At 40.9% G+C, this 22,895-nt stretch overlaps 1 protein-coding gene across 1 annotated transcript; it reads right to left on the bottom strand.

The window, feature by feature from the left end:
• Positions 1 to 22,611, bottom strand: HELQ (helicase, POLQ like). Its single transcript, XM_029287375.1, has 19 exons — positions 22,372 to 22,611; positions 19,799 to 19,954; positions 19,147 to 19,669; positions 17,866 to 18,044; positions 16,654 to 16,854; positions 16,479 to 16,551; positions 15,312 to 15,409; positions 13,299 to 13,397; positions 11,577 to 11,722; positions 9,665 to 9,904; positions 7,810 to 7,951; positions 7,053 to 7,157; positions 6,412 to 6,631; positions 5,538 to 5,695; positions 4,082 to 4,180; positions 3,225 to 3,398; positions 2,338 to 2,451; positions 1,702 to 1,836; positions 1 to 153 (listed from the first exon to the last, which is right to left on the bottom strand). Exons 1-19 carry the CDS (start codon positions 22,558 to 22,560, stop codon positions 76 to 78), a joined length of 3,129 nt encoding a protein of 1,042 aa, XP_029143208.1. The 5' UTR covers positions 22,561 to 22,611; the 3' UTR covers positions 1 to 75.
• Between the last annotated feature and the right edge of the window lie 284 nt (positions 22,612 to 22,895).

The following is a 22,895-nucleotide window of genomic DNA, read 5'->3' on the forward strand; positions in this document are numbered from 1 at the left end:
TACAGTAAATACAAGCAGTGATCAAGGCGGGAGATAAATCTATTGAATCTTGGATTTATGGAAAAATAAAAAGCCTCATGGAACATCCGTGGGTATTCTCAATAATTCTTCAACTTCTTCTTGTAAAGCCTCAGTCTTCTCAGCAAGGAGCATCTGCATTCAAAGACAAAAAAGTCACTACTTTTTACTGTAGTGCAGACATGTCAAACACAAGACCTGGGGGCCGGATGCGGCCCGCGAAGTGGTTTCATGTGGTACCGCGAAGCCATCCTGGAAACAGTGAGGGAACGGCCCCTGCTGCCTTGGCCCTGGCTGCGTTTCTTGCCTGTTTTTCTACCTCCCTCATCTCAAATATTTTCCAACCACTCTGTACTTAGGAAGAAAGGAAAGAAGGAAAGAAGAAGAGGGAGGGTCTGAGGGAAATCCTGCCTTAGTCCAGTCCTGCTGCCCTTTCACCATCCCCTTGCCCCCTCCTCCTGGCCTATCCTGGGGTCTCCCATCCTATTGCTAAGGAAGCTTTGGATACAAAGCCGGGTCTCCTCCCATGAAGAGGGAATGGGCCTCCCTCTGACTTTGCCCTCATACCCATTATGGGTAACCTGGCTAAGGAGAGCAAGCACAGCAGCATCACCCTTGGGAAAGTGGGGCTGGGCTTGGTGCCGCGGGTGCTTGAGGGCCAGGGTGGGCATTTGACCTCTGCTGCCCAGGGCTCCGGGCAGACTGCACCAACATCCAGCCCCCCCCCACATGGCCTGAGAGGAATGGTGAGGCTCCTCCAGTGGACCATGCCTTGGCACTTGCCCTGGTCCCACCCCCTTCTGCCAGAGACCCTCAGATCTGTCCCACTCCTGCCCAGGCCCCCACAGGCCCCCTTGACGCGAAGATGTAAAGCTGGCCATGCCCACCCAATAGGCCACACCCACCCTGGCCACACACCCCCCGAGGGCAACCGCAATGCTGATGTGATGTGGCCCTCAATGAAATTGAGTTTGACACCCCTGCTGTAGTGTATTTATTGTGTAACTGAGACCAAATAGCTCCCAGGGTGACATATACAGTGTTCATTTCTTAGAAGGTTCACTGGAGCAGAGACTAGACTGAACATATATGAGGCCTCCAATTTTATTTTCTCCCAGATCAATGCCTGCATTTAGGTTAAAAAAACAACAACCCCAACGCATTTGCTTTACATGCAACAAAGGCAAAATCTGACATGTATTTATACCTCATCCACAATCAGCGCAAGTGCTCTGCAGTCCTGCAGAGATCCTAGCAACAGATAAGATCCCAACTATTGATCCTCATAATGCAGGAGTCTACAAACTTGGCCCTTTTATGACTTATGGACTTCCAACTCCCAGAATTCCTCAGCTAGGCATGCTGGCTGAGGAATTCTGGGAGTTGAAGTCCACGAGTTATAAAAGGGCCAAGTTTGAAGACCCCTGTCGTAATGGATTGTCTTTTTTTTTTTTAGCAACATACACAGTTCATCACAGATATCAATATGTATTTCTCAAAAACAGCACTAGACTTCACCCCAACTGCCTCAATTCATAAGACTTAGATAAAACAGAGACAGAATGGCTACTTGCCAAAGATGGAGATTATTCTGACCCTGATTTCTGACGAGGACTATATAAGACCTCTTCCCACTTAAACAGCAGTTGGTCCAGACGAGTGTCTCACTGCTTCTTTCCTTACCTTTGCAGATGAAACTATTTTCCTGGCCTGAGTTCTGGACATATGCACAACATTCTTGACTAGAAGTTCTGGATCTGCATTGGCCAAGTGAGCTAAACTTTTATAGCCCAAGTTGTAGAGTTGCTTGGCTCGAGCCTGTGAAGCAGTGAAGAAGCTAATTAAAGGAGAGAACTAACAATGGATCAAGACGTTACATCAGAGATGTCCAACCTTGGCAACCTTAAAATCTGTGGACTTCAATGCCCAAAATTCTCCAGCCACAACAAACCCACAATGGCTCTCAGCTGAAAAATAAATAGCTGCTAGTGTCTATCTTCACCCTCATCTGCAAAGCAGAACTTGGTGTCCAATAGCCAACAAGGCAAAAGCTGGACCAGAAGCACCCAATCAAAGTCCTTTTGAATTCAGGTGTGTGATTTACATTACAGACACCTGCCAATGTGCCTGTCCTCTACCTCCAACTGGAAACTTTCAGGAAGTAGTGAGCAACCAGAAGAAATTTTAGAAGTCATCCTTACATTCTGCTTGGATATCTAAAAACCCTCCTAGTTAACCTATTTGTTTAAAAAAATAATTCATATAAACTGCATTCAGATGTACTGAACGTCCTTTTTTGTCAGATTAGACTGTACTAACCTCTAAAACTCCAGCTACCTCCATAAGAGGAATAAGTTCTGCTTTAACACAATAGCTTAATCTCTTGGTAAGTTCTGGCAGGAGAGCTTTATAAACCCAAAATTCATCCAGCTCCTGTAAGAAAACACATTAGCAACATTCCTGTTGGTCAGTTTTACTTAGAAACCTATCAATCAAACCTTGCTCAGTTTCTTCTCTTAGCCCAGGGTTAGGCAACCTTGGCTCTTTTATGACGTGTGGACTTCAACTCCCAGAATTCCTGAGCCAGCCATGCTGAGGGGAAAGGGAGAGGTTTCCAAGCTGAGCCATGCTGGCTCAGGAATTCTGGGAGTTGAAGTCCACGAGTCATAAAAGAGCCAAGGTTTCCTACCCCTGTCTTAGTGGGATCCATTTGTTGTATCTAAATTAATGTCTGCAGTAGATAAAAGGATTAAACTGGGCCCTACATATTGGGATGCAACATTGTGATAACACAGAATCTTTCACGTTATGATATGATGACAAAAGAAAAACCAGCTGTTGGAAAATGTCAATATGATGCTGTATTTAGCTAAGCGGTAATTTTATTTTTGTAAACCACTTGGAGTCACTGAGAGTGAGTAGGCGGCCATATAATTTCTCATAAATAAATAAACAAATAAAATACATATCAGAGGGATTGGTTTCAAAATGAGATATACAAAATTACAAGATATCTATGAGTGTTATTTATTTTCAGTTTGAAAACCGTTCAGCATGGGAGCAAAGTAATGCACTGAAAATTGGATCTAAATTTATGAAAGGAAATTGTATGAGGTGATTACCAAAGAAATTATAACTTTTTTTCAAAGAAAAGTAATGAATGATGTTTTTGCCTTGCAGTGAATTATTTAGCTGTTGTACATTACCTCACAAAAATGCAAAACTGAGGAGGAGAATGAAGCCGCTGAATTGAGAAGAGTTTGAACAAATCCTCGTGGTATATTAAATTTTTCTGACACATCCCATATGTTGGTCTCTCTTAACAAGGAATGAAGGATGAGGGACAGGTAAAGTCTATTAACAGTATTACCATCCAGTTCCTAAGAAGATACCAAGTTCATAAAGAAACTGAAAACAACATAAAATCTTTGCAAGCTTCTATTTCTTTAAGTTCCTTAAATAATTGCAGTATATTTCACAATGTAGGAACAATGAAGCATGTATCTAAGGGATATAGTAACACACTTTTCCAAAATAGAATTTGCAATATAAATAACAAAAATATAACTGTAGAATTTTTCTGCTGATTCCCAGATTACAGTTAAAAACATTTTCTTGCTACTTCATTCAATATAGACAAGATCAGATGAATTAATTTAATTCTTTTTGTATTCTTACTATTCTTAGATCATGCATACGTAAGATTACAATTGAATTTCACCTTTTCTTCAAGGAAGGCAATATATCTGGTTTTTTTTCCTACAGTTTCTACCAACTGCAGCTAGAGCAATAATGACAATCCCCAATGAGTGTCACCCGATGTGTTTTATGGTACATCAGCATGGAGATTTCAACATGGGATTCTCCAGTATTTCAGTAATTCTTACGATATTTTCAAAATCCTCTTATTTAATGTTGCTACTTTAACAAGGAGCTTAAATTGGCAAGAGAAAGTGGAGAAGAGAAGGAAGAGAAACTTGTAATCACTGGAATAAATAATCACAAGTGTATTTTTCTGGTGGCCATTCAGATACGCTGTTTAATAAACAAATCTTTCTCTTACATTCTTGATGGCTTGTCCAGATGCCTTTTTGGTAATAAAGCTCTCCGGCACTCCAACAGTGCTGGTTACCTGTTGTTCTATTAGACTTAGTTGATTGAACTAAAACAAACAAATTATAATCAGCTCAGATCTAAAATTAAGCAAATTGTAACTATAGGACACAATCTATCCTGTTTTACATATTAAAACTGAGCTGTTGTATTTATTCAGCTTCAAATAGAGGTGAATGCAAAGATATGTGCATCCTGCTGGGAAGGCTACGGGTGGCTAACAATATCAACATTACATAATACCCAAAAATGTATTAAAAAATTACGAAATAAAAAAGAAACCAGAACTTAGAAATCTGTACCAGCAAACTTCACCTTCAACTGTAATGTACCCACTTCCCAAACTAGATGGAACAAAAAGTCTTTTATCTTTTTCCTGAAGTTCAAGAGGGGTGAAGCAAACTGAATTTCTGCTAAGAGGAATTTCCACACAATAGGGGAAGCTACTGAAAGTGGTCACTTGTAAAAGCCGGGCACGTGAAAATCCTGTGATAGCACTCTGAGTTGCCTATCTCTCTTCCCAGGTTCATAACAAAGACCTAGTTATAATAATAATAATAATAATAGTAAAGTTGGAAGGGACCTTGAAGGTCATCTAGTCCAACCCCCTGCTCAGGCAGGAAACCCTATACCATTTCGGACAAATGGCTGTCCAGTCTCTTCTTAAAAACTTCCAGTGTTGGAGCATTCACCGCTTCTGGAGGCAGGTTGTTCCACTGGTTAATTGTTCTCACTGTCAGGAGTTCTTCCCCCACCCCCACCCCAGGCCATTTTGTCCTCTCCTTGAATAAATGATCTGGGATTTTGGTCTCCTTACTTTAACTTCATTGTTACAATGAACGTGGGTTTCAGGTCAGTATTTTGTCATTTTAATCATTGTTATTTCAGTTTTTTAATTTATACACTGCTTTGAGATGTGATTATATAGAAATGTATATACCTGTATTAAATACATGAATATATACATAAATATAGTTAATACTTCACATACCTTTTTCCTAAAAATAAAACACTTATGATGTATTTGGTAAAATCTGAATCTCTGCATAAAAGCTCTTAATCTTTAACTTATAAGATAAAAAATAAGTATCTCCCACCAGCAAATGAACTCTCAAAAGATCTAAATCCTGTGTGTGCATGATTTAAATTTCTTTATTTAGCCTTTTGTCAGCAGCATATGCATAACTCAATCCATTTCATTTTATACTGTAATGGGAGTGCCAAGGAGCCCAAACACACAATTTTAGTATAGACAGAGAGGCTATAAAAAGGCAAAAGTCTCTTCCCAATGAAATTTACAGAAGACAGAGTTTTAATTATCCTGGTGTTGTTAGGAATACTCCTTGCTATTATTCTAGGCCTAGGGAGAAGATACCCAATGATGCTTTTTTTTGGAAGCATCTTACCTGTTTAAAATAGACCATCCAATTTGGGCTACACTGAGGAATCATATCATATGGTGTTATCAGATAGATCAGATGAAGGTAGCTTTCAAGTATTAGCCCCTCAAGTCCTTTCTTCAAATCTGTGTAGAGAGTGTCACAGTGTGCCAATTCAATTGAACCTAAGATAGGAGTAAAATTAAGGATTACATGCAATCAGCATCCTGAGGTGAGTAGAGGCATCCACAGGATCTGATCCTAAAACAGTGGTGGCGAACCTATAGCATGGGTGCCAGAGGCGGCACTTGGAACCCTCTCTGTGGGCACACGTGCCATTGCCCCAGCCTTGCCTCCCCCCCGACACTCTCCTCTCCAGCAGCCCCCCTGAAGGAGACTCGCCCTCGAGTGTGGCCCACACGGAGCAGCGCAGCCAAGGACATGGCAGCCAGGCAGTGTAGACAAGTCTCTGCCCTCACACCCCATCATGCAGTTGATGCTGCAGGGCGCGGGCAGAGGGTGTGGCCGCCATAGCGCTGCTGGGCTGCCTGGGCGATCTGAGGCGGGCCCTGGAGGCGGATGAGTGGTCCTGTGGGCAGGCGGGGGGGGGGCAGAGCAGGGGCGGCAGGGGGGTGGAGCAGGGGCAGGGCCAGTTTTTGGGCACTCGGTCTCTAAAAGGTTCGCCATCACTGTCCTAAAACAACGAAAGCCGGAGTCTTGCGGTAAACTCCACCTTTTCTAATACATGCACGAAAGGGGTGGAGCTTGCACAGCCCTGTCATTTTCCCTCTACCCGGTGACCTTCCCGTGGATGCTTCTAGAGGGGACAGTTTCATTCTGCTTATTGGTAAGGCTGATTCTGCTTACCTGCCCTTTAACCAATAACACAAGCATCTTTTACCTTTGTAGGTAGCTCGGCCCAACTGAGTGATCCCTAGATTATTCTGACAGTTCTTTTCGCTGTCAGAATTTTCTTTCTCTTTTAGCAGCCCATTTTGTTTCAGCCATTGTAAGGCTTCCATTGTTACGTCCTGCAGGCTCTTCTGAGGCAGGAGCTGTGGCTGTATACTAAGTAAAGTTGCACCCATGAACTGGTAAATTTCCTCAGGATTGTTTGCTACCTGTAATAGAATACCAAAGGCCAAATATTAAACTAAGACTAACTAAAGGCTTAGTTTGGGAGAAAAACAATTTACAGCCAAGACAAAAGAGAATTTTATCATTAGTTATTTTACTTGAGAGAGTAAAAGAAGTTATGGTGGCGCAGTGGTTAGAATGCAGTATTGTAGGCAAACTCTGTCCATAGCCAGCAGTTCGATCCTGACCAGCTCAAGGTTGATTCAGCCTTCTATCCTTCCGAGATCGGTAAAATGAGGACCCAGATTGTTGAGGGCAATAGGTTGACTCTGTAAATCGCTTGGAGAGGGTTGTAAAGTGGTATTTAAGTGTGCTATTGCGATTGCGATTACTTCTAAGTTCTTACTTCCGAACTTCTCTCACTAAAGTATTATAGCTGAAAATTAACGTTTTAGAATTACCAACCTTTAAACCAACCACCGATAAAAGCAAACTTCGGATGCCCTTGTTGGATTCCAGCAGAAGAGTGCTGTAGCAGCTTTCTAGGGGACTGGTGATTAAATTTTGAACCTTAAAAACAAATTTACAGCATGAATTAATGAAACATAATAACTGTGAAAAAAAAGTTATGATTCTGACATGTGCTTGTAACATTATGAAATGCCTGCTCCATTGCATCCTGAGCATTATTTTAACTGTATCATTTCCTGCAATTAATGCCTTGCTCAAGTCATCTATCATTAGGAACATTAGCTTCTCAGAGGTAGCCCTATGTATTTGCAGTATCTTTTCTCAAAATATATAACTATGCATTATCACTTGCTTTACAGTGACTGCATTGTAATACCAATCTATTCAAGAAGATGTGAGGGAAATAGAAAATAAAACTGCTTTTAAGTTTTTGTGATGCAGGACAACTTCACTGTTTTAATTAATCAATAAACACAATTGTCTTTAAATGCCACAATCCTGTCCTAAATTGATGAAAAGAGGGCTCACTTTCCACTAAAGCACAGATTTGTAAACTTACAGTAGGTTATGATATTTCTTGGCAGTGACATAATTATGAAGCTATCTTTAAATGTATTTACTAGAAGAAGAAATAAATTACTTCAGACCAAGGCTTTATATATTTGAACTCCACCCACTACAGTATTATTTAATCAATTAATCCTGACGGCTTAGAAATATCAAACGTTGCAATTCTTTCCATTTAAGTTACCAGGTCTTTGTCTTTCTCTTGCACAATCAAAATACTTTCACCAGCCTTATCAATGCCAGCACGACCAGCTCGGCCAATCATCTGTTTATACTGGTTCTTCTTCAAGAAATCTGTAGCAACGTACGGCGCTCTTAAAATAACCCTGCGGAATCCATGAACAGGGACTTTAATTACTTCTCACTTACATCCAATTTTTTTTTCTTTCCTCACTAAGAAAAAGCACTTGAAAATACTTTTAAGGTAACAGGTGAATCATACAATATTTAAAATTACGAACACTAAAACCAAAATAATAATAATCTCAGTAGAAAGCAGAAGCTTCTTTTGGAATGCTTAAAGTGCATAAAGGAGTAATGGTCACAATGGAATTATTGCTAATAATGGAATAAAATGGGATATCCTAAGCCAGTGGTGGCGAACCTATGGCACGGATGCCAGAGGCGGCACTCAGAGCCCTCTCTGTGGGCACTCGTATCGTCGCCCTAGTCCTAGGCCTTCAGCTGGGTTTTATAAAACCTTTTTGCTTTAGGCCTCCGCTGCCGTGTAAAAAAAAAAAAAAGGTTCAATCAATAAGTCAATTTCAACTTCTTGCGGGAAAAAAAGATCTTGCAAAGTTGGAATTGATTGATTGAACTTTTTAGTCCCACCCAGTCTGCCGTTACCACTGCAGCCACGCCCACCCAATGGGCCACGCCCACCCGGCACCCGACGATGCATAAGTGGGTTTTCGGTTGCAGTTTGGGCACTCGGTCTCTAAAAGGTTCACCATCACTGTCCTAAGCCATAAGTACATTGAAATCAAACCAAAGACTTTACTTTGATATGCATTTGTTCTGGAATAAAAGCAGACACAGTTCAAGTATGGAAGTCGCTGATCCAAAATGTCATCATTTCAGTGGCCCAATTGGGGAATTAACTGTATTTATGGAGGATAAGGCTATCAACAGGTGTTGGGAGCTACTTACATATTATCTCCAGTGAGGGGTCTTTGGTGTTCTCTGAGCTTGGTTATTGTTTTTTTGTGGTTTTTTTGCAGATGTTTCATTATCCAAACTAATTAACATCATCAGTGCTAGTAAGGAATGGGAACTGGCACCCCTACATTACCGAATACTATTTCTAGATCATATTCTTTCAGACTTCGGGTGGGATTCGTGTGTCTGAACATCTGTTTCTAAATAATATTCTGGAAACAAAAAAATTGCATTTAGGGAAAGATTTGGGTCCAGTCCCTGGTTTTTAATGGGCATGGATGGTTTTTCTTTTTCTAAAAAGAGAAACAACGAATTATTAGAATTTCCGTAGCTGCTGTTTGAGAGAGCCAACTTGGATACTTAAGGAGCATCTGTCAATGCTGCAACGAATTGAAGCTATTTTCACTTTGTTTTTGGTTGCCACTTATTTAGAAGGGGAGGAGGGGGGGAAGTGTAGTTTTAAGTTAGCCATAACAATTCTTAGGTATGGGAACCAAGGTCATTGCTGATTACATTTTGGCTGGGCTGGAGATCTGGGAGGAGTGCCCACGTTTACTAACAATTGGAGAATGTGATTTATGACATCTAATTCGGGTGGGAATTGTTAACTTTGCAACTTTGTAACCAGGGGGAGGGGAATTTAGTCTTGGGTTCACCTTTGTACGTGCCGTTATTTTGTAGCCAAATAAAAACGTTCTTTAAGGACGAATTCCTTGTCTTGAAGTTCTTTTAATTGGTCTCATCTATCGGAATCACGACGGCATCACTCGGTTCTTGGATCATGCCACAAGATGGCTTTTGGGGGATTCCGCGAAAGAAATGTTAGAATGTTTACCCTATTTCACATGAGGAACATAAAAAAAAAAAGCCAGTGCTATAACCTTCGAGCGGGCAGGTTGACTCCCGCAGCAAGCGTAGATGTACAGGTTAGCAGACAGAGGAAGCCTGAGGAATAAGCTGCTTCTATACATTTCCGCTCATCGCTGGTGAGACCGCTGTGGTGGTAAGCAATTCCAAATGGAATTGTTCGCTTCAAAACTGGACAGAGTTTTCCACTGCAGATGCTTCTTAACTCTTTCAGAAGATTGTATTTTTCTTTCTCCTTGATCTTTTTAAGCGCTCTAGCAAAGAAAGGGTAGAATTAGACAATGGGTATCCTCAGACTTCTTGGGACTTTGTTCACAAGACACTTTTGTTCCAAACGTAACTAGTTGTTTTCATCTAGGATGAACAAGGAACGATCCGTTACAAGACGCACCAAAAGTTCAAATGTACAGGTAGTTTTTGACTCAGGGACTGGTCGCTCAGCGACCAAAGTTATAACAGACCTCCCCAAAACTTACATCCTGATCTTGAAGTTACTATGGCCGTATTCCCCCTGGGCTCAAATGACTGTATTTTCACTTTTATGGCCATATTTTCGACGCTTTTGGGCAGTTTCTGGGGTTTAGTCTTAATTTCTGGCAAAAAAAGGGCCAGAAATTGGGTATAATGGATTCACTTAATTACTGCAGTATTTGTGTGATGTCTACCATACTGCAGCCACTGCAAAAAATGTTCTAAAGTCGGGTCCAGTCATAGGGTGAGCTGCGTAACGACTGCAATGACTTATGACCATAGGCTCCATTTCTGTCATAAGTCAAGGACTATTTGTATTCTTCTCCACTGATTAGCTTATAATTAAAAGACTAGAAGTGCGTCGTGGAATATGGTCTCCCTTCCACATCTGGAATTTGAACCCAGCTTCAAATATATCTGGCTGGAGGTAACCATTTCCGGCTGACAAACCCGTTTCCCAGCCTGGCAAATACAAGTTTGCCTTTGGTTTGCCCATTCCACTTTTTGGAAAGAGTGGTAAGAACCAGTCTTGCGACTTGGATAATTGTAAAACATTCTAATTTCCAAAGCCAACCATGATTTGCTGAAAGGAAAGAAAAGATGGAACATGGTACAAGAAAGCACTTGACCTGATTTTCTAGGCTGTGAATTAGATCAATAAGGGAATACTAAGAAAATGAGAAGAGATCAGACAGGAAACTTGTCCAGATAAGCTAATTCTACTTTAGGATGTAAAGCTACACTGCAGGTCTGACGGTATAATTCTCCTACTGTCTCCTTTACAGCCAGAGAAACTAAAGAGGGTCTCTTCTGAGCCTGTTGTCCTATCCATTATCCTGCTGCAGGCTAAGCTGTCTCTTCTCTGACCATTCCCTAGGCAGCATCTCTTGGTCCTGTCTCCCAAGGTCTTTCCCACATGACATTATAGCTATACTATTGAGTTCTTTGGATCAGTACAGATTACAATGGCAGTAGTTCTCCAGAGTATTAGATATTTTCCAATCCTATACACCAGGGGTCTCCAAACTTGGCAACATTAAGACTTGTGGACTTCAACTCCCAGAATTCCCCCAGCCTGTCAGACTGGCTGAGGGAATTCTGGGAGTTGAAGTCCACAAGCCTTAAAAGTTGCCAAGTTTGGGGACCCCTGCTATATGCCAATTACTGTTATTCTTTGACATATGAACATATCCTGCAATGCTTTACATTTGCTTAGGATGCAAATGCAATATGTCTGCATCAAATTAACACTGACACCAGGAGATCCATGAAAATGTTCATTTAGCATAACATTTCTCAACCTTGGCTGCTTTAAGCTCTGTGGACTTCAACTTCCAGAATTCCTCCATCAGCATGGCTGACTGAGGAATTCTGGGAACTGAAGTACACATAGCTTAAACTGGCCAGGGTTGAGAAACACTGATTTAGCAATTAAAGTGCACATAGGAGACATACCTGTTTATGTGTTTGCATATCATTTCTGCTACGTTTTCACAGTTTTTTTTAGTAGGACAGAAGACAAGGCAGGAGTGCTTGGGAATAACCTCTGTGACCAATGCAATAAGATGATCAGGATCTACCTTCTGAAGATTACTAGAATACTAAAATATTAAGCAGTGTTATTTCTAAATGGAAGCAAATTGTTGTAATCTCAATTTGTCAAAGTACTTGTGCTAAGCTTCTATCTATAACTTTAATTGGATATAAAGAAAGCAAATTATCAAACAATCCCTACTTGATGCCTGAGTTTTAAATACTTGCTTTCAACGTGCTTAATCTATTAAATAATTTCTAAAAAGAAATACAAAATAAGCATTTGATTCTCCAGGGTTTTACACCTCCCACTTAAGGCAGTAGAATCAAGATCAGCAAAGCATCACAATTATGTACAAAAAATGAAGAAATAATTTGAAAATTAAGTACAGGTAGTCCTCAACTTACAACCACAATCGAGCCCAACATTTCTGTTGCTAAGTGAGACATTTGTTAAGTGAGTTTTGCCCCATTTCACAACTTTCCCCACTACTTTTGTTAAGTAAATAACTGCAATTCTTAAATTAGTAACACGGTTGTTAAGTGAATCTGGTTTCCCCATTGACTTTGTTTGTCAGAAGGGTGCAAAAAGGGACCACATGATCCCGGGACATTCCAACTGTCACAAATGTGAGTCAGTTGTCAAGCGTCCAGATGTAAATCTTGTGACCATGGGGATGCTGCAACTGCCGTAAGTGTGAAAACTGGCCTTAGGTCACTTTTTTCAGTGCTGTTGTAACTTCGAATGGTCACTAAATGAACTGTCGTAAGTTGAGGACTACCTGTATATTTTGTTTACTTATGATATTTAAAGTAGGTGTTCCTAAACCTTTTGCCATGATACCTTCCTTGAGTGTAGCGTTTTCCAATCTTAGCCATTTTCAGATGTGTGGGCTTCAGTTTCCAGAATACCTCAGCCAGCAATGAATTCTGGGAATTGAAGTCCAAACATCTTAAAACTGTTAAGCTTGGGAAATACTGCTTTAATCTAATCTTAATATACACACCTCTCCTAAAAACACAAATGGACAATGAAAACCACACAAAACTTTATTTTTAATAATAATAATAATAATAATAATAATAATAATAATAATAATAATAATAATAATAATAATAATAATAATAATAATAATAATCATCATCTTTATTGATTAGCCCTTGGGCCATATCAAAGTGCAAAGTTCCAATAACAAATCATTACCAAAGTCTAATAAAAGCAATTTAAAATAAAATTTGATAAAATACAGTTTAAAATGGAACTAGAATAATATATGACTTAAGATGAAATTGGAGTAAAATACAGTCTAAAATGAAGTTAAAATAGAGTACAATAAAGAAGACATAAAGAATAAAAAAACCACTGTCTGTGTTTATCCCGCCACGTTACTTATTTGCAATATTTAGGGAAAAGTGGATTTATTGAAACAATGTACCATTAAAAGATTATTCACTTATCTCCTGGACTCTGCAGCATCTCAAGGAAGGTATGCTGCACACTTTGGGAATCGCAGTTTTAGAGACTGTTATGGTGCTTTAAGTAATAACGAATGACATGCTGTTAGAACATGGTTTTGAAAAAGCCGCGGCTGAAAGTGAAGTTGCAAACTGAAAATGAAATGTCGGCATATTTAGCTGCATTACCTTGAAATCCAAGAGACGTGAAAACTTAAGGCCATTTTCTGCTTTGCTATCAAGTTCATAGATGCGGTCCTGTATTTTAATGTATTCTTTCAATTCAACCTATATTGTGGAAAGGTACGTAGAATAATTGGATTAGATCATGGATGTAATTGGAAAAGACTTTTTGAAAAGAGTTGTTTATATTGAAATTACAGCAACATAAACATATTTAAATCTCACCTTTCCTAGACAAGCCCAAAGGACCTGTGTGACATTGTTATTTTTATGCCACAGCAACCCTGTGAGATGTTTAAATCACCAATGACCTCCATGACTGAGGACTTGAATTCAAATCTCTTTGATTTCAGTCCAACAACTGAACCTCTACGGCATATAGCAGTGGTGGCAAACCTATGGCACACGTGTCAGAGGGGGCACTCAGAGCCCTCTCTGTGGGCACGCGCGCTGTCACCCCAGCCCCGCCTCCCCATAACGGCCCCCTCCTCACCAGCAGCCCCCCCCGGAGGAGAGTTGCCCCCGGGTGTGGCCTGCACGGAGCAGCGCAGCCAAGAACATGGCAGCCGGGCAGCGGGGACAAGATTCCGCCCTCGTGCCCTGTCACATGCAGATGATGTTGCGGGGCGCGGGCGGAGGGCGTGGCTGCCATGGTGCTGCTGGGCCGTCTGGGTGATCTGCTGTGGCAGGCCGTGGAGGCGGTGGGTGGCCCTGCAGCAAGGCAGGGAGTGGAGTGAGGGCAGGGGTGGTTTTTGGGCACTTGGTCTCTAAAAGGTTTGCCGTCACTGGTATATAGACTATCCTCAACTTACGACTGGTTGCTTAGTGACTGTTACAATGGATCCCCCCCATCAAAAAGTACTTACAACTTCATTTCAAAGTTACAATGGCTGAACCAGCCCCCTCTCCTTGCAATCATATCATTGCATTTTGACACTTGTCATGGGCACCTGTTTTTTTGCCTGTTTCTGGCATTTATTTCTGGCTTCTGGCGAAAAACATCCATTGGGTATAATGGACTCGCTTAATGACTGTGGCACTCATTTAACAACTATAGCATTTGCTTAGCAGCCACTGTAAAAAATGTAAAACCAGATCCAGTCACATGGGGACCCGTTTAATGGCTGCAATGATTTACAACTCTTAATCCTGGGGCAATTATGGTTGTAAGTCAAGATTCCTGTAGTACCTAGATTTTTTTTTTTTTCAAAGAAATTTTATTATTTTCCATCATAAAAAAAACAATCATAGGCGTAATAAACACAGTAACATGTAAACCCCCCCCCCCCCCGGACTTCCCAAACTTAATCCCAGGATAATATTCATATATAAGGAAACAAATACTAATATCTCTAACTCCACAAAGTATCTTAATCTACATGAAAAGATAGAAAGAATAAACAAAATAAGAAAAATCTAAAAACCTAAGTTGTATTCTACCACTCTATGCTTCTTTTGAATATAAACAATCCATCTTCTCCATATTGATAAAAATTGTTCATTTGAATGGTTCTTCAGATAAGCCGAAATCTTTGCCATTTCAGCAAGATACGAAACTTTCAATCTCCAGTCTATGTAGTACCTAGATTTTTCTCCTGAGTAAGTACATGCATTGTTCTTGTTGGCTTTTTAAAATATAGCAAACTAGATACTTCCTAGTATAATACAAATTTAATTAAGATGAGCATTTCCCCTACTTTTACACAGTTGTGACAAGGAAGTAAAAATATTTCCAGGTCTTTCATCAAATAACTGTAAACATCAAAGTGACTGAACAACAGATCAAACCTTCATTTTCAAACCAATTTGTCTATTTTTTGTAAGGTGATTACACCAACTTCTCTATAGAATTCTCTATAGGAAACTAAACTGCCTTTGCAAACACTATTCCAGGAGTAGGCAACCTCGAGTCATGAAAGAGCCAAGGTTGCCTACCCCTGCACTATTCATTCACCTCTGTTACTATGTAACAATTATTTCTCAGAAAGTTCGGTACATTTTTTTAATTCAATAACATACAGGTCTGAAATTACTTGTGTAGAATTCTGCTTTCAGGAACTGCTGCAAGTCTTCAACATTTTTTAATGTTGCACTCATTCCAATGATCTGAGTTGTTTCTATGCAAAAATGAAATAGATCAGGCTTAAATGCTAAACATGCATGCCTAAGAATTTAAATATGCAAGAATTCACATTGCAAACAAAATTACTAAAAGAATGTCAAGAACTTCTTACATAAAAATATTGCCATTATGCTTTCATCTCAACACACACACACACACACATGTATATGTATATGTATGTATGTATGTGTATGTGTATGTGTGTGTATATATATATATATATATATATATATATATATATATATATGTTTTCTGAGGTTTTCGCGAGTGTTTGTATGTAGGTCTTTGGTTATTCGGGTTTTCTCCCGCGTAAAATTGGAAGTGTCTTGGTGACGTATATATTCAACTATACTGAATACTGTTCCAATACAAACAGCATGAAATATATTTCTGAAAGCCTCTGAGAGGACAAAAATTCCTTATTCTTAAAAGCACACAATGAAATCTTCAAATAGTAGTCAATGATAACTAAGTTTTACTGAAATCAATGCGAATTATCTTCCGAATGTAAAGTCACAGGAGTATCCATATGTTTTATGCAGCTTCTCTCTGCATCTACAGAAAGTGGCAATCAAACAATTTCAAGATGCATAAATATATAAGAGACTGTTTTTTAAGAATTGTATTTCCTTGTTCTTACAAAAATGCTAAGCCATGCATAGTTTGCAAGCCAGAATTTGGCCAATTCTGTTTATAACACTTTACAGTGTTATATTCTTATGACCACATTTTGGCACCAGAATGTCAATAAAAGTAAGATAACCCTTTTGAGTTATTTGGGGAAGAGTCTTTTTTCAGTGCGCAGCCCTTTTGTAGGATTTTGAAACTGCCACTCTCCCTTACAATAACAACGATACTATAACAATACAATAACAACTTATGACCACGTTTGGCACCAGAATTTCAACAAATGTAAGATAATCCTTTCATGTTACTTCTTCTTTTCAGATAAATACAGTGTGCAGCTGTTTTGTAGGTTTTTGAAATTGCCATACCTAACCTATTAGTATACAATATAGTGAGTTCAGAGATGACTTTTCAGATATTATACAGAGTTAACTTACTGCTTGCATACAAAATCTTAGAAAGAGTCATTTCTAGTGTACTGCCACGACCACCTTCTCCAAGCATATGCAACTTTAAATGAGAAAAAGATATCAAAATCACCAAGCTGCAAAATAATTTACTGAATACAAACAAGCTGGAAATACTAAATAATGATAAAACATCGTAACAAACCTCATCAACTACTACTAGACCCAGGGTGTTGATTCTCCCTGCTTCTATCAAGGCATTCACCAGGCTGTGTCCCTTTTCAATAGTGGCAATGTACACAGATTTCTTTTGCCTTCTCTTGATTGGAGGAATCCTGCCTTTACTTCCTGCATATTCTTCCACCAAGAAACCCAGCTCCATTCCAAAACCACACAAACTCCCAACCTGGAAAAGGAAGAAAATGGAAAAAACGTCATTTTACGATGGTACAATTTCACAACAGCAAATAGAGTAGAAGCATTTGAAATGTGGATTTACAGGCGGCTGTTACCTATAAGCTGTGTTGACAAGATCAGAAATGAGGAGGTGATAAGCCGCCTGGGAAAGCCAAGGGAAATCATCAAAACAATTAAAAAACGAAAATTAGAATATTTTGGACATGTGATGCGACACCCAGAAAAATACGGCCTACTCCATTTAATCCTCCAGGGAAAGATTGAAGGCAAACGAGGTCCAGGCAGAAAAAGAACATCGTGGCTTCAAAATCTAAGGAACCAGTTTGGAGAAAACTCAGCAGCACTTTTTCGTGCGGTGGCTGATAAAAACAGGATCACCAACATGATCGCCAACGTCCGATAACGGATATGGCACAAGAAGAATAAGAAGAAATAAAACGTAGGCATTTTCTTGGTTGTTCGCCTCCCCACCTCCAGTACAGGTAGTTCTCGCCTTACGGCCACAATTGAGCCCCAAATTTCCATTGCTAAGTAAGACAGTTGTTAAGTGAATTTTGTCACAGTTTACCACTTTTCTTGTCATAGCTGTTAAATGAAATAACTGCTGTTGGTAACTTAGTAACATGTTTATTAAGGGAATCTGACTTCCCCATTGACTTTGCTTGTCAGACGGTCACAAAAGGGGATCGCGTGATCCCCCCTGGACGCTGCGACTGTCATAAATACGAGCCAGTTGCCAAGCATCCGAATTTTGATCACGTGACCATGGGGATGCCGCAACAGGCGTGTGAAAAATGGCCATAAATCAATTTGTACGGTGCCGTTGTAACTTTTAATGGTCACTAAATGAATAGATGTAAGTGGAGGACTACCTGTACAACAGAATTGAAATCCCAACTGTGCAAACCCAGCATTTTATCCTACCACAACTGGAGCCCTCCTATGGATGGGAGTTAATCAAATTCAATGATGGAGATGAATATAAAGCTGGTTTCCGCACCTTCTCCTGGACTAAAGCCACATAAGGCAGGATCATTAAAACATCTCTTTGCTTGCAGAGTAATTCTCGAAGAATTAAAATTTCAGCCACGAGTGTTTTTCCACCACTGGTTGGCAAGGAATATATTAGGTTCTTTCGCTTTTGCAGGGATTCGAACATTAAGCAATCATGTTGCCAGTCTGTAAAATTAAAAGGCATTTCTTATAGTCTTCCTTTCCTGTCTTATAGTATTCATAATGATTCACGATGAAAATTAAACTGTTTGGGGATTCTAAGAAAGCTTGACAAACTACACACTTAAAATTGTATTGTTTTATAAGAACCTAGGACAGTGATGGCGAACCTTTTAGAGGCCGAGTGCCCAAACTGCAACCCAAAAACTACTTATTTATCGCCGCGTGCCAGGTGGGCGTGATCACCTTGATGTTGCTTGTGGGGAGGGACGCCTGTGGGGGCCGGGCAGGGGGAGATCCAGGGGGGCTCTGGCAGGTGGGGCGGTGGGCAGGAGGCTCGTCCTGCGGGATGAGGCGAGGCAAGGTGAGGCAGGGTGGCACTGCCATTGTCACAGGGCAAGGTGAGGCAGGGGCCGGGGCGGCTGCTGCCTGACACCATCAGCCCCCGCACACAGAGGCCAGCGAGCACATGGGTGCTGGGATGCATCTGGCCACGTGGGACCTTGGCGAGTTAGTGAGCGGCTGGTTGAAGATGGTTGCCATCTCCAGGGCGTGGCACGTGTGCCCACAGAGAGGGCTCTGAGTGCCACCTCTGGCACGTGTGCCATAGGTTCGCCACCACTGACCTAGGAAATACTTAAAAACAAAAATGTAAACTTAGTACTGTACAGGGATAGCTCCTTTGTTTTCGTACTTCAATGAAAAAAAAAGAGTTCATTTTGGTTGCCTGGCAACTGACTCACCTTTATTGCCATTTCAAGTGTCCTGCAGACATTGGCAGCTATTTATGATGGGTTTTTTTGCTAATTTCCAGCATTCCCCCCCCCCCCCGGTTTCTGGCAAAAAACATTCATTGGGGAAAATGGATTCGCTTAACAACAGTGGCATTCGCTTAACGATCACCACAAAAATGTCAAAAAAAAAATGCAATGCCCGAACTTACGACCGCAACAATCTATGACTGAAATTTCAGTCTTAATTACGGTCGTAAGTCAAGGATTACGTGTAAAATAATTTGGTTTCACTCACAGAACAAGCAAAGATTGCACCGAACTGGAATTTATCATAGTAGCAAAGGTCACAATAAACAAGAGATGGGTGGTGTTACCATAAAGCTTCTCAATTCCTCTGATACGTAGCAGTAGCTCCTTGACTTTGGTGGGTAAACCATAGAAAGGGCCGATATCTACAAAAGCCAAGTTGTCAGTTGCCTCCGCAATGGCCATCTCTTCAGTTACAATGGCTTCTTTCAGCTGTTTGCTTTTAGAAACCAATGAAGCAGAGGATCTGGCATTCCCGGCCATTGTGTTTTTGAGATGGTCTTTGAGACTCTTCCGCCTACTTGGTTCAAACAAAGCAGTTCTCACCGACTCACAGTCTTGTTTATTACTCTCTGTGTCACTGCAGTATGGCAGATCTGAGACGTCCAGCTGACAGGGTATTTCTTCTATGGCCGTTTCTTTCTGAGAACATTCATCTGAATGTTGACGAAACAAAAGCTGGGAGGATGGAAGACCTTCTAGATCATTATCTTGAGGCTCTGCGCTATTCTCCTGTTCCTTCATCCATTTCAAAGAATCATATTCTCTTATGACTCTGGAGCTAACTGCAGCATTTGTCTCTGAAAATACCTGTTTTGTCTCCGAAAATACCTGTTTTGTCTCCGAAAATACCTGTTTTGTCTCCGAAAATACCTGTTTTGTCTCCGAAAATACCTGTGCCAGGTTCCTGGCAATTGTCACCTGATTAGCTCCACCTACAGGCCGCACAGCAGTGTTGCGATCAAAGCTGTCAGAATCCAGACTATCCCTACCAAAGGGCATGCATTTTTGCTCTATATCATCAATTTCAGTTAAGAAAGAGTTGTTGCCAGAAAAGCTATCATAGTCTGCAAACATATCATCACTGTCAAAATCCTGAAAGAAAAAAAAAAGAATGACTCAGGTGAAAAGTGAATGAGACTTCTTAATACTAAGCGACTGTATCTTGGATGATAAAACATTCATTCTATGGGGGTGAAATAGTATTATACAGGCAGTCCTTGTCATGCAACTACAATTGAATCCAACATTTCTGTGCTAAGCAAGATAGTTAAGTGAGTTTTGCCCCATTTTACGACTTTTCTTGCCAGTGATTCAGTTGTAAGTTAGTAACCCGGTTGGTTAATTGAATCTGGCTTCCCCATTGACTTTTGTCTGCCAGGAGGTCGCACAAGGTGATCACATGATTCTGGGACACTGCAACCGTCATAAATACATGCCAGTTGCCAAGCATCTGAATGCTGATCACGTGACCATGAGGATGCTGCAACGGTCATAAGTGTGAAAAACAGTAATAAGTCCCTTTTTTCAGTGCTGTTGTAACTTCAGTCACTAAATGATTGGTTGCAAGTTGAGGACTACTTGCTTATAAAAAGGCATGAGTGAGTTGTTGACCAAGACACTCCTCTTTTTTAAAACATCAAAGTTTCCCTTATATCCTTAATATGTAACATGAGCAGTTCAGCTGAACATCATTTAGACCAGTACAAAAACAGAAACAGTTGCTGAAAGGATACAGGTCTGGAGACCACATTACCATATCATCTTCAGCCATGCCTGAGGGCCTATATATAAGGCATGGTTTGTCATGTTGCGATGTCACTGGAATGATTGACATTCTGGATCTCTTTTTTTTTTTTTTTGATGCAAGAATGGAGTACTGCAAGGAATTATTAGAGGTTCCTCCCAAAGGAAATCCACCTGACTGTTCTTTGGAAAGACAGATTCTGAAGCTGAAGCTCAAATACTTTGGCCACCAAATGAGAACAGAGGACTCCTTGGAGAAGACCCTGATGTTGGGAAAGACGGAAGGCCAAAGGAGAAAGGGATGGCAGAGGATGAGATGGTTAGACCAGGGGTCTTCAAACTTGGCTCTTTTATGACTTGTGGTCTTCAACTCCCAGAATTCCTCAGCCAGCTTGCCTGGCTGAGGAATTCTGGGAGTTGAAGGCCACAAGTCATAAAAGGGCCAAGTTTGAAGACCTCTGGGTTAGACAGTGTCACTGATTCAATGAACATGAATTTGGGCAAACTCCGGGAGACAGTAAAGGACGGGGGTTGAGGCAGCTGGTGTGCTGTGGTCTATGGGGTCATGAAGAGTTGGACACGATTTAGAGACAGAACAACAACAACAAGGAATTTATCTTTACAGAGGATAGGTCAATTTTGGGGGATTTTTAATGGGTGTATTATGTCTCTGCAACACACACACACACATGCACACATACAAGAGTCCAAAATGTTGCTCTTGCCCAACTGAACTAGCTCACCTTTCTTTTTTCCCCACCTCCCCTTAATCAGCATCACTTGAGTTCAAATGTGGCAAATCCAACTGGCTCACCAACTCTTCCCACAAGAGTCTCCCAGCCTCAAATCAGCACGGTTTACTTAACTGCACAATAATATTAATGACTAGCTGTACCCAGCCACGCGTTGCTGTGGCTGTCTGGTAAAAGCGTGTGTTGCTTTTACGTTCAACAGATGGCGCTGTTTTTAAAAAAAAGCATGTTTTACCTGTCACAGGTGTGACATCTATATAAGTATATAAAAACACGCGCGTATTCGAATGCAACGTTGTGTCAAAATTTCAAAGCAATCGGTGAAGAACTTTCAGAGATTTAAGATTTTGAACAAACAAACATTTACATTTTTATTTATATAGAAGATAATGATAATGGATAACTGGAGCACCACTTGAACACCATAGGCATTGACAAATTCACCGTCAGTCAATTACAGAAGGCTTACATCTCTTAACAACATAAAACATCATCTGCCCATCCTAGATCCTTGAGGACTTCATAAATGGGTAAAAATGCCAAATCCAGGTAAAAAAACATCTGACTGATTGTGCGACCAATAATAATAATAATAATAATAATAATAATAATAATAATAATAATAATAATAATAATAATAATAATAATAATAACAACAACAACAACAACAATAATATAATAAATAAATAATTAATAATAAAGAGACTGGGCAGTCATTTGTCTGCAATGGTATAGGGCACGGGGCCTCAACCTTGGCAATTTTAAGACTTGTGGACTTCAACTCCCAGAATTCCTCACCCAGCTTTGCTGGCTGAGGAATTCTGGGAGTTGAAGTCCACAAGTCTTAAAGTAACCAAGGTTGAGGACTCCTGGTATAGGGTTTCCTGCCTAAGCAGGGGGGTGGACTAGAAGACCTCTAAGGTCCCTTCCAGTTCTGTTATTCTGTTATAATGGAGCCTCCCAGCCTCAAGTCCGCTCGACACGATGCCCGGAGAGGCCTGGAATAGGCAGTACCTCCGGCTTCGGCTCCTCCAGCTCTTCCTCGCCTTCGTCCGAGTTCAGTTTCTTGCTGGCCGGCGGGGAAATAGACCGGGATCCCCCTCGGCAATTTATGCCGGGCGAATCCGCCCCTTGCCCCGGTTGCCGTCGCCGCCGCCTCCTTCGCTCCTGCGTCCTTCTCATGGCAAACCCACCGCCCTCCATGGAAAAGCGGTATAACCCTAGCCGGGCTCAACTTCCCGAGTCAGCCGGTGCTGCATCAGACAGGCGGGTACAGAATTGGGCCACTTCTTACGACAGGCAGCGACTCCATTTTCTCTGATTCCCCCCTTTTTTCGGGAAAGGAACCGTCCGCTTCTGAGCGAGGACTGTACCATCTACTAAAAAAAGGGGCGCAGAGTTTCATTTACGCGGGACTCCGAATAGGCACTTCCTGCCCTCGCGTCCTATTGAAGGTGAACGCATGAGCTTCCGATGAATGAACTACAACTCCCGGCATCCCTCGCATAGGCGGCCATGATGGCAAGGGCTGATGGGAC

The sequence above is a fragment of the Protobothrops mucrosquamatus genome, unplaced genomic scaffold, assembly GCF_001527695.2.
Source record: "Protobothrops mucrosquamatus isolate PMUCROS unplaced genomic scaffold, P.Mucros_1.0 scaffold3, whole genome shotgun sequence".
Lineage (NCBI taxonomy): Eukaryota > Metazoa > Chordata > Lepidosauria > Squamata > Viperidae > Protobothrops > Protobothrops mucrosquamatus.